At 36.0% G+C, this 12,500-nt stretch overlaps 2 protein-coding genes across 2 annotated transcripts; both read left to right on the forward strand.

Annotated features, from left to right (window-relative positions):
• Positions 1 to 1,234: 1,234 nt before the first annotated feature.
• Positions 1,235 to 4,675, forward strand: LOC106369805 (mitogen-activated protein kinase kinase kinase 20-like). Its single transcript, XM_048737388.1, has one exon. It carries the CDS (start codon positions 3,575 to 3,577, stop codon positions 4,673 to 4,675), a length of 1,101 nt encoding a protein of 366 aa, XP_048593345.1. The 5' UTR covers positions 1,235 to 3,574.
• Positions 4,676 to 6,271: 1,596 nt separating this feature from the next.
• LOC106371881 lies at positions 6,272 to 10,535 on the forward strand. Its single transcript, XM_048737643.1, has 15 exons — positions 6,272 to 6,441; positions 6,628 to 6,830; positions 6,980 to 7,116; positions 7,201 to 7,311; positions 7,385 to 7,486; positions 7,597 to 7,702; positions 7,790 to 8,159; positions 8,248 to 8,329; positions 8,410 to 8,503; positions 8,657 to 8,753; positions 8,960 to 9,053; positions 9,414 to 9,486; positions 9,802 to 9,975; positions 10,062 to 10,184; positions 10,264 to 10,535. Exons 1-15 carry the CDS (start codon positions 6,426 to 6,428, stop codon positions 10,426 to 10,428), a joined length of 1,947 nt encoding a protein of 648 aa, XP_048593600.1. The 5' UTR covers positions 6,272 to 6,425; the 3' UTR covers positions 10,429 to 10,535.
• The last annotated feature ends 1,965 nt before the right edge of the window (positions 10,536 to 12,500 follow it).

Consider the following 12,500-nt stretch of genomic DNA (forward strand, 5'->3'; position numbering starts at 1 on the left):
TTTTGCAGTTTTGGCGGAAAAACTCAATTTTATAATTTTGGCGGAAAAACTCAATTTTGCGGTTTTGGCGGGAAACTCGATTTTATGGTTTTGGCGGAAAACTCAATATTACGGTTTTGGCGGAAAAACTTGAGTTCACGGTTTTGGCAGTAATTTCAATTTTGCAGGTTTCACGAGAAAACACGATTTTGCAGTTTTGGCAGGAAAACTCAATTTTTCGATTTTGGCGGAAAAACTCAATCTTGCGGTTTTGGCGTGAAACTCGATTTTATGGTTTTAGCGGAAAACTCAATTTTACGGTTTTGGCGAGAAAACTCGATTTCGCGATTTTGGCGGGAAAACACGACTTTGTCGTTTCGGCTGGAAATTTTGATTTTACGGCTTTGGCGGGAAAACATAACTTTGCGGTTTGGCGGAAAAACTTGATTTTACGGTTTTGGCGGGAAAACACGACTTTGCGGTTTTGGCGGAAAACTCAATTTTACGGTTTTGGCAGAAAAAAACATGACTGCGATTTTGGCGGAAAAATATGATTTTGTCGTTCCTGTGGAAAAATTAGATTTGGCGTTTTGATGAAAAAAAATCCAATTTAGAGTTTTGGTGGAAAACTTGATTTAATGATTTGGCAATATTTATGATTAAATTTGGCTTATTAAAAAATCAAGAGATAATAGTTTTATATATATGAAAAGTTGGATGTTAACAAATATATATATATATATATATATATAGGGCAATTCTCCTAAATAGACCATTTTAAAGTTTTGGTTACAAAAATAGACCACAATGAGGAAAATGACCAAAATATTTCATTTAATAGGTAAAAGAACCCTAATACCCTAGATATAAAAAAATAAAATAAAAAATATTTTTTTATAGTTTTAGATTATATGTTTTCAAATTCGAACTTTTTTATAAAAAAAAATTTGTAATTCGAAAAAAATAAAAAAAAAATTGAAAAAAAAAATTTAATCCCAAATCTCCACCCCTTAATTCTAAACCCTAAGGTTTAGATTAGTTAACCCTAGAGCTATAAATGTATATTACCTCTTTAATGAAACATTTTGGTCATTTTGATCCATAGATTCTATATTTGTGACATAAACTTTTTTAGTGATATCCTAGGGTATTTCCCATATATATATATGTATATGTGAATAATTGGGTTCGATTTAGTTTATTAAATTTAGTTATATATATATATATATGTGAAAAAATAAATAAAATTTGGTGTAGTAAAATTGGTTTAGAAATTTGGTTTGTTTTTTTGTTTATATATTTGATTTGATTTTTTGTTTATTATAAATTGTTATTGGTTTAGTTATGGATAACTCATTATGCATTACAATCCAAACCATTTTAACCCAATCCATTAAATTCATTAATCCATTTAATCCATTAATCCATTTGTAACCAATTATTCTATCCATTAAAATCCATGGTTTGGATTGGTTTGGGTTGATCCATTAATTTTTACCCATTTTGACACCCATACGTCTACCCCACCAAACATCTTACATCTCCAACCTTTCCATAATATCATAGACAAGCCCGGTTCTATTATTAGCCATCTTCTTAAATCTGACGTCTGTTATTCTACTAACATCTGTTATTCTACTAACATCATTCTTGAACATGTCCCATATGTGTAGCTTAATAAAATTTTCTTCAAAATTTTTAATGATGAACTTTTTTTCAAATTGATTTATGCCAAGCTTCGTTATGTTTCCATTCATTTTCTAAACTGAATAAATGGTAAAAAGTACGGACATTCTTTGTCGGTACAACTCTAAATAACAAGTCTCATCAATAGTTAAACAAACTAAATTAGCAGAAAAACATTCACAAAACATCCTTTTTGGTCAAGTCACAAAACATCTAAAAAACTAGATCTGCATAAAAATTTTCAGTTTAGTCATTCTTTTTGTCTAGTTGTGATTTATTTCCAAATATGAAAAATAAATACAAACATAAGTGAACACAGAGACAACAATGTTGGCCAATAATTACGAGAAGTCACAATCAAAAAACATGATGCAACTGGATCAAAATATACAAAATCATACTAATACACAATTGACCAGAAGTCATGTTTGCTTCAAAGGATGTTTCATTTCTACTATCACTCAGACGTCAATAAAAACCAAACATCATCGCTAAGACATTGACTACAACTTAATTTTTATCCAAATGCTTGGGACACACCAAATGAGTATTGCTCCCAAAGTCAAAGTTATCAGACAAACTATCAAAAACGTATTTCACAAAGAGAAAAAGACTTCTCTATCACACTTAAAACCTAATCAATAAAATCAAAAGGTAGAAACATACACCCTAGAAAATACCAAAACATATGATACAAAAGAAAACAACATATAATAACTAGACAAATATAGATATTGCACTTTTTATACAAGGACCAAACCATGTCGAGCTCAAACAAACATACGGAATAAAACTACGTAAACAGCAAATCAAAACCTAAACTTTTGTGTATGCAATTATCATCTAACTCGTATAATATACATAACAAAAGAAATAAAAAAATCAAGAAAATGCAAACACAAAAGTATAGATACCTAAATCAGAATCAAGATCGAAATTCCATATCCTTATTCATACCCACGTGCTCGAATTGAACTCAAAATTTATCAGTTTCTAACATTGTTATTTGAACCAAACTAAAAACCAAAATAACGAAACCCAGACTAAATCCCAATTTAAAATATGTTTTATATATTTAAAATACTAGTTCAATTTAATTTAAAATAAATAAACTATGTGATGTTTTTATTTATAAATTAAATTTATTTATTTAATATTTTCTAAAAGAATATTCCAATATTTTTGACAACAAACCACTACAAGAAAATAAAAGATTATTTTTTTGTCACCGAAAATAAAAGATAAACACAAATCTTAAAACGTTCTAGTTTGTCGAATTTTTATCCACTCCATGTGCAACATTGTTAACCGTAGACTTCGTGTAGTTAATCAAAAATTGTTTGCTCGAATTACAAAAAAAAAACAAAATTTACATTGTTATATGTAAATTTTAAAGAGAAAATTGTAAAATTTATTGTTTTAGCTTTCAAATTTCAAAAGTACCTATATTTTTAGCTTTTAAATTGTAAATTATTTATTTCGAATTAAAAGACTTATATATTATTTACTTCGAATTAAAACTAAACACTTATTAAACTGTTTATTGTTATGATTAAACTTTAATGAAAAGAAACGGCGAACTCAAAAGATTTTCCTTTTTTCAATCTTTTGGCGGTGCGTTCAATTTCCTTTTATTTTTTAACGACATCGTTGAATTTCCTTTTTTGAGTGTCAGAAAAGGAAATTGTCAATTCAAAATTTCCTTTTTTCGCATGTGTGCCGAAATCTATAAAAAGAGTCTGAGATCACTTATCCTTCACTACAATTTCCTTTTTTGCTCTCTTGCTCTATTTTCCTTACGTTTTTTTTTTCTCTGCAAGCGATTCTGCTTCTAAACCCTAAAAAGCTTTTGCCTTTTTTTCTTTCTCCGCAAGCGACTCTGTTTCGAAACCCTAAAAAAGCAGCAAAGATGCAAATCATTCAATCAAAGGAAGAATTCGTAAGGTTTCTAGGAGAAGGCTCCTTTGGTTGCGTTAATCTCGTCCGCTACTCCAATCCCAACGACGGCTCTTCATACCTCTCCGCCGTCAAGAACTCTTACGAAGAAGACTACGCCAATCTCCAAAGCGAGTTAGACATCCTGCTCGAACTCAGGGGCTATCCCAATATCGTTACGTGTTTCGGAGACTCTCTCGAAGAAAGCTTGAGCAGATCCGGGAAGAAGCTCTACAAACTCCAACTCGAGTACGCTTCCGAAGGTAGTCTAAGCGCTTTCATGGACAAATACGCCGACAGGAAGTTGCCGGAACCGTTGATCAAAGATTTCACGTGGATGATTCTCCAAGGTTTGGTCTCGGTTCACGGCCACGGCTATGCTCACTGCGACATCAAACCAGACAACCTACTCGTGTTCCCTTGTTCGAGTAGCGAAGGTTACGAGATCAATATTTCCGATTTCGGTAGCGCGTTAGAGGTGGGAGACGTTCCCAAGTTCTGGGAAACTAATATGCCGTGGATGGGGACTCCGTTCTACATGTCTCCGGAGTCGGTCCGTGACGGCGTCGCCGAGATGTCTGTAGACTTGTGGTCGGTGGGGTGTTTGGTTCTGGAGATGTACACGGGCGTGATTCCATGGGAAGGTGTTAATCTCCATCTTCTAGCTACTCTTCTCCGTTGTGGTGAAGCTCCTGAGATCCCAGAGAGTTTACCTTCCGATGCAAAGGACTTTATCCAGACGTGTTTCTCGAGGGAGCCTGAGGAGAGAGGGAGCGCTACTGAGTTGATGTCTCATCCTTTCTTGTCTCGTCCACAAGTTGAAGAGAAGAAAACAGAGGACGAGATAACAGGAAAATCGTTTTTGTTGAAGTTGCTCAAGTTGAGAATCAAACGAAGAAGTTCCAACAAGAAACCAACGACCGATGCTGTTGCTGTTTCAGACAAGAAGCCTCTGAAGTTGAGGTTTTTTCCTACAAAGGCCACACAGTTTAAGAGAACTCTGAACAAAGTCTTGAGGTTGAAGTTCATGCCTGTGAACAAATCGGCCTACTTCAGATTAGTGTCTGTTCATTAAGGTTTAGTACGATAGTTTTCTGTTCATTAACGTTTTTGTCCGTTAACCTTTAGGATCCCAATTTAGTATGTAGTATCGGAGGTTTCAAATCAGTAACGACATGGTATAACTGTTTAATAAAAATCTTTTCAATCTGAATTGCTCACTAGCTTTCAACTTAAACTAAACAAACCAATATCAGAACAAGCTTTACGACCTAGCAACACAGCCCCCTTAATTGGAAAATATCTTCTTAGGTTTGCTTTGTCATATGTGTTTCTTTCGATATGGACCTTTGAGCAACACCTCGGTGAAGCTGTTTTCATGAGATGTTATTCAAACTGTTTCCATTTTCCAGATATGGAACATAAAGGTGCTACATGTTGAGGAATGCCTTTGGCTAACACAGCAGGTCCTGAGACTACCAAAAGATCACAGATCCAATGAAAATAATTCTACTTTGACTACTCCATTATATCTCAATCTTATGAAACATGACAAGTGGATCACTTCAGAGTCATTGCATTTATACTTAACAGCTACAGAGGTAACTAACATTCCACAAGCTGCGTCTCCAATTGGAAGTCTCTTCTTTCCATTTTAAACCATTGTATAAGCAACAACGACAGATGAACCATTGCAACAGCCTTAATCCATCTCTAGCATAGTAGCAATGTATACTAAAACACACAAAAAGATTGTATTTCATAGCATTGTTTAGGCAGGCACAAGAACACAAAAATCATCTTTACGTGAGAGTATCATACTTGTGAAATGAAATCGAAGTCGCTCTCTGAAACAGCATACACCAGCCCGGCCTTGAGCCAGAGAAAATATTCCCTGGTGAAAGCTAATATTCTTGAACATGGTTAAATCATGCAAGGAATTTGTTTTTATAATGTCTTCATTCCTTGCAGAAGCATTGTCATCTGAGTTCTTGTTGAGCTCATACTTTAACTCATGAATAGTCATATCAGAGAGGTGGCTACTTCCGGAACAAAATTTATCAACAGAGAATACACAATCGAATCTTGGTACATCAAATATCTCAAGTAAATGTAACATGACTATGCATGTATGTATGCGTGGGTGAAACATCTAGTTCTACAAGATAGAAGGCAAGTGAAGAAGACACTCTTAAAGTGTATTTAGTGCAACAAAATAGTTAACAGCTATGCTAACATTCTAAAATTACATATTAAAATCGGAGTAGTCCAGTGGTTAAGCGATGATGTGTTCGATTTTACATTGATGCGGGTTTTATTTCTGTTGCAAAAAAAAAAAACATTCTAAAACTACATGTCAGTTGATATAGAACAAAATTTACAAAAGAACGGGATCAATGACTGAATAAAGAGAAGATCAACTTCATTATCTTAATCTGATCCAGAGATGGATAATCCCCTAAAAGTTTTTTATTTCCAAACAACCAAAATAAAAATAACCTAATATAGTAAAAAAAAAAACACAAACCAAAAAATGCTCTCTTCTCTCGGATTCTTTTTTTTTTTTCTGTTCTAATCTTTGGACAGTAAAAGTAATATTAAAAATGCTAATTTAACAAAAAAAAATTGTTTTTGCGGGTCTATTAAATTGAAAATATAATTATTTTTTAATCATAATTGCAAAAATCCTAGAAAGGTACTTTTCGGGCAGAGAGTAAACAAAAGCGGGGACGTTACTTACGTGTTAAAGCTTCAGGAAATCTCCAACAACACGATCCTCTCTTCTCTTCTCCTCTCCTCAACAAGAAGAAGAAGAAGCGATTCAAATGGACAGCAACAATGGTACGATTCAATTCCCTCTTCTTTACTTTACCCCCCAATCTCGACTTCCTTCGTCTGCGATTAGATAAATTGATTGAGAAACGAATTTGGGAAGTCAATTTTACACAAGTTTCCTTCTAATTAACTCTTATCTAAGAAGAAGATTAAGTGGAAATTAGGTTTCAGTATCTAAAAACAATTGTGTAGGGACTCAAGAGATGAGTGTACCTGTAGAAGGGGTTGCTGGTGGAGGCACAGCTTACGGGTTTAACGACGGCGGTCTTAATTCACAACCTCTTAAACAATCTACGGACCCCACAGAGGTTCCTACTTCTGACTTGGTTCACGTCTGGTGTATGCCCAATACTCTTAACGTCGGTTCCCAAGAAACGCCTCGACCTCTAGAAACTGTATAACCCTTCTTCTTATACACTTACAAACTAAAATAATTAAAAAAACAAGTGTTCTGTTGCATTTGTTAGTTAGGAAGTTTGAAAGGTAGTCCTATTATTAAATCATCTATTCTAGTTTGCCTTTCTTGTTCATTGTGTTTCTACAGATAAACCTTTTAGCAGCTAGAAACGAGAGAGAAAGTTTTCAGATTGCCATGCGTCCCAAAGTTTCTTGGGCTGGCTCTACCCCTTCCGGGAGTGTTCAGGTTCAGTGCACTGACTTATGCTCTTCAGCTGGGGACAGGTGCGTATATTTGCTTCAATGGATATTTGAGATGGATTCTTCACTTTGATGTCTATATGATTGTTTTCTTCCTTTCAATGACAGATTGGTTGTTGGCCAGTCTCTAAAGTTGCGGCGAGTGGTGCCTGTCTTAGGTGTTCCTGACGCTCTGGTGCCTCTTGATTTGCCTCTTACTCAACTTAGCTTGCTTCCAGGGTACTACCCACTCGCTAATCTTATTTCTTAATTCGTTAAAGATTGATATAATCTCGGATGTTCCATATTGTAGAGAAACAAGTGTGATTTGGGTCTCAATAGACGTTCCTAATGGGCAGCCTCCTGGTCAATATGAAGGAGAGATTACTGTTTCTGCAATGAAGACGGATGGAGGGTGAGTCTCCCTCTGTTTTTCTTTTCTTTTATCTACTTTAGGAGGAAAATGATAACTTGTTTCTCATGGATTTGACGCGCTTATGCCCAAATTTTGTGGTTTGGTTACAGCTGTTCTGATAACTTGGGAAAGCATGAGAAGGATCAGCTATGTGTGGAACTCAAGAACTGTCTGGATATTATGGAACCGATAGAAGGAAAACCCATGGACGAAGTGGTAATTTTCAGTTTGCTTCTGTTTTTGTTGAGCTCATCCCCTTGGATAAATATTTTACTTGTCAGTAATCTGCAGCTTGTCTTTTAGGTAGAAAGAATAAAATGTGCAAGTTCGTCATTAAGAAGAATTCTATTCTCTCCATCATTCGCGGAGTTCATTTCTACAAATGGATCCTCTGATATGATGGAAGAAGATGTTGTGTCAAACCTTGCAGTGCGTATTAAGCTAAGATTGACAGTTTGGGAATTTATTATTCCAGTGACTCCATCACTCCCCGCTGTCATCGGCGTCTCTGATACTGTAATAGAGGATCGTTTTGGTGTTGAACATGGAAGTGAAAAGTGGTACGAGAAACTGGATCTTCATTTCAAGTGGCTTCTTCAGTATCGGATCAGTCCATACTTCTGCAAATGGGGTGAAAATATGCGTGTCTTGACATACACCTCACCATGGCCTGGTATTGCAATTGTTATGCACCATCTAATTATTTTGCTTCAGATTCTAATAAGTTCACCATTTGCATTCCACTTTTTTTGGTTTCGCAGCCGATCATCCCAAGTCTGATGAATATTTCTCTGATCCAAGGCTTGCGGCTTATGCAGTACCTTATAGACAAGTTATAGCAGGGTATGCATGTGTTGTCCCAGTCAAACTTCTTATAAGTGTTGTAGGTACCCAAACTATAACTTTTGTTGATGTGCAAGCAGGGATGATTCAAGGGAAATTTACCTGCGGAAAGAAGTTGAGATATTGAGGAGTAAACCCCACTGGAATAAAGCTTACTTTTACTTGTGGGATGAGGTATCTTAGTTCCCACTGATTTATCAATAGGCCGATGGTGGTGTCTCTTAGCATTTGTGTATCTCATGTTCCACCACAGGTGTAATTGATGTGTTCTTTTAGTTGAGGTTTACTTATTGACAGCTTTCTTATTACCATTCCAAAATTTGGCAGCCACTGAATATGGATCACTTTCATAACGTTCGCAAGATGGCTAGTGAAATTTACGCCTATGCCCCGGATGCCCGGGTTTTGACTACTTACTACTGTGGTATGATTCCCTTTTTGTTTCTTGATTTCTCGATTTTACTTACGTTTTCCCACATAATGTGTTTGTTCAACCCATAATGTTAGGTCATTGTGTAGAGCTAAATATTATTTACGCACTCGTCATGTTGGTCCACTGGTCTCATTACAGCACTTACGGTTATTTTACAATGGTTCAGCTACTCAGAAATTTTATTTATCTATCTGTAGGTCCGGGTGATGCGCCTCTTGCACCAACGCCCTTTGAATCTTTTGTCAAAGTTCCAAATCTGCTTCGACCCCATACTCAGATATACTGCACAAGGTAATTGCGCATGCACCATTCTCTTAGGTGGCAGTGGTTTGATCATTCAGACAAATTGCCTTCTCTTACATGGGTTTGTGGCTTAATTAGTTGTCAAGATCTTAACCTCACCAATCTATCATTTAATCAAAAAGTAACCTCTTTTTTTTTTGAGCAAATACATTTTTGATCTTAAAATTGCCAACCGTATCACTCCGATTACCTATTTGGATAGACATGCATGTGAGTTTATTATATTCATCTATGAGTTAGGATTTCAGATGCGTTTTCAGGAATATTTAGAGAAATCTGTTTACTACTAGTTCGTCTATCGTTGCCTTAATCCCGCAACACAGTCTTAAAATATGGTTTAATATTCAGTGAATGGGTGCTTGGTAACCGGGAAGATTTGGTGAAAGATATTGTGGAGGGATTGCAGTTAGAGAATCGTGAGGTAAGCTCTCTCTGATCCTTTGTCTACACTAGTCTATGTTACTCATTTGTCTAATCAATATTGCGTAACTGAATAGAAATCTAATAACCATAATCATCATCATTTTAAGTATAGATTTCGGTCAGTTTTTAACCATACGCAAAACAGTTAATTAATTATTATCATAAGCTCCCAAAAGGTGTACACATGCATATGCATACATTCAGGCATTATCATAATCAACTAAGCCATCTTAATGCTACTCTTCTTGTGTGGTTTATATATGAATGTATTTGCAATGGGAACCATAAAGAGGAATTCTCATGATGGGTGCAGGAATGGTGGACATACATATGCCTTGGACCTACAGATCCTCACCCAAATTGGCACTTAGGGATGCGTGGGACGCAGCACCGTGCAGTGATGTGGCGTGTGTGGAAAGAAGGTGGAACGGGGTTCTTGTACTGGGGTGCAAACTGCTATGAGAAGGCAACCGTTCCAAGCGCTGAGGTTCGTCTGACCTATGGTACCTTTTGTAAATGTTTCTTGATTGATTGCTTCAGGAAGTTATATGAAACAACCAAACATATTTATAGGTAAGGTTTAGGCGCGGCCTTCCTCCTGGTGATGGTGTTCTTTACTACCCGGGTGAAGTTTTCTCATCATCCTCAGAGCCAGTTGCTTCACTTAGGCTTGAGCGTCTTCTTAGTGGCTTACAGGTATGGCTGCTTTAAGCTTTTAGTTACCAACCAGAAAGAAAGAAAGAAGAATTGTGTTCAAATTGATGTAATGGAACAGGATTATGAGTACTTGAAGCTGTACGAGTCAAAATACGGAAGAGAGGAAGCAATGGGGCTATTGGAGAAGACAGGGGTGTACATGGGGCCTGAGCGATACACTTTGGAACATAGACCAATCGATGTATTGCGGGGAGAAGTGTACAACGCATGTAGACCTTCTTAGAGTAATGTTATGAGAACGTTTTTGTATCTACTACCTATACAGACGCTTCGTCGATTACGCCTACTTTATAATATAATATATAGAACAAGAATAAAGTCTTAGAAAAATCCAGTTTGTTCAAAAAAAAAAGTTTGCTAAAAAAAAGTGAATTAGTAAAATGTATATAGTAGAAGGCGAATTAAGAATAGTCATGCATCCGTTTTGGAGGATCTCGGAGGCGACGGGGAGTTTTTTGCGTGTTCTGGTCGTTTTCCTCCGGGCGATGGAGGTTTTCTTAGCTCCATCGACGTCGGTTCTTCGTGGGGGGTGGAGGCTTTCTTTAGCTTCACCGATGTCACTCTTGGTTCCGGGAAGGGGAGGCTCCTTTAGATCTCTTCGCCGGCTTTTGGATTACGGTGAGAGGAGGCTCACACAGCTCCTTGATGCCGCCTTGGAACCCTTGGTTTTGGGTGAGGTAACTAGTTTCGAGCTTGTTAGCGGTGGTCTTGGTTTACGATGATGTGAGTGCTGTTTACGGTTCGACTGTCCTGCGTGTCCGGTGGTCCAAAGTCGGAGGCGCTCTCGGTAATCCGATGAACCCTCTGGCGTGAAGACAGTTCGACGTTGATATACGGTTTTTGGATGTGCGGAGGCTCTGCAAGTTAGGAGCTCCGGTTTCAAATGGTGGCGGGGTTGATCTCCGGCGATGGCATCGTTCAAGTCGAGATAGGTTCCACGTGGTGTGCGGAAGGCTAAGATGAAGACACGTGGTTAAAACCTATTTCCTTGCGGCGCGTTTTTTAGGGCGAACTGCCCGTGTCGAGTAGTGTGGGCCGTTATGTATTTTATGGGCTTCGGCTCTTTCTGTGTTTGCTTTCTGTAGCCCGTTGTTTCTCTGGGCTTTTGGTTTGTACTCGTTTTGTTTGGGCTTCGGCCTGGGCTTGGCCCTAATAAATAACAATTTGGGAAAAAAAAAAAAGAATAGTCATGCATCATATTTGTAACAATTTGACATCGAAATGAACAAATTTTTCTTTCCTGCGCGTGGCTATTTGTTAATACAATATGTGATAGTACAGAATAATCAATTCATAGCAATAATAAACAGAGAGATTTATAGCAATAACATATCGAGAGAAAGGCTCGACAAATTTAAAAATTTTGAACTACAGGTGGATATTTCTAACAAACCTTGAATCCTGACATAGGTGTGAACCATATGATACATAGCCGAGAACAAATGTGTATGACTTCTTACATGCGTAAAGACTCTTCTCAATCAAAATAGCTAAATAGTTATCCACAATTGAGGACGACCATACCTGAGTTAGAGCATCTCCAACCCAACCTCAAATCCTCAAAACTATCTTCTATTTTCTTTTTAGTTTTTATAATTATTTATTTTAATAAATACATATACTAAACTTAATTTAGAATAGTTTAAGTACACCAAAATAAAATAAAATAAAATAAATATTACATAACATTAAAATAAAGTTTAAACAATATAAAAATACATAAAATAAAATTCATACAAAATAAAAATACATAAAATAAAGTTCATACAAAATAAAAATACATTAAACAAACTTAGCACAAATTAAAGCAAATTACATAAACACTTAAATATTACATATCTTACAAATTGTAGAATTCATTGGTTAACCGGACCCTGAACCTCCAAGATAATCAAATCATGGTTGATAAGTATTTGGATCAAATGAAGATTGTTGTTGCTCTTGAGTTCTTTTTTGCATGATTCTCTCCTTTTCCAATCGTATATACTCACGTGTATCATCATCGACATAATCTAAATTTGTTAATAATATCTTATCATCTCGTTCTCGTTTTTTTAAGGCTATTTTCTTAGCCTGATTTTGGAGACGTAATTGCTGCAACTCGTAATTTTTACTCCTAGTTGATGTAATTTTCTAAAATTTGTGTGTATGTGTGTTGTTTTATTATATATATAATTTATATCATCTTTTGTTATATAATATTGTAATATTGTGTGCTGTATAATATATTAAATATATGTTTTATATGTATTTGTGAAATTTTTATTAATATTAGTAACTTTTGTTAATGTCAAA

The sequence above is a fragment of the Brassica napus genome, chromosome A8 (genome assembly GCF_020379485.1).
Source record: "Brassica napus cultivar Da-Ae chromosome A8, Da-Ae, whole genome shotgun sequence".
In the NCBI taxonomy this organism is placed as follows: Eukaryota; Viridiplantae; Streptophyta; class Magnoliopsida; order Brassicales; family Brassicaceae; genus Brassica; species Brassica napus.

What these genes read in the sequence shown, in the direction of transcription:
- LOC106369805 (XM_048737388.1), top strand. Translation starts at nt 3,575, where the DNA reads ATGCAAATCATTCAATCAAAGGAAGAATTCGTAAGGTTTCTAGGAGAA.
- LOC106371881 (XM_048737643.1), top strand. An exon ending in TGCTCTTCAGCTGGGGACAG is followed by an intron (nt 7,117 to 7,200) that starts GTGCGTATATTT and finishes TTTCAATGACAG; the next exon opens with ATTGGTTGTTGGCCAGTCTC. An exon ending in GTCTTCTTAGTGGCTTACAG is followed by an intron (nt 10,185 to 10,263) that starts GTATGGCTGCTT and finishes GTAATGGAACAG; the next exon opens with GATTATGAGTACTTGAAGCT.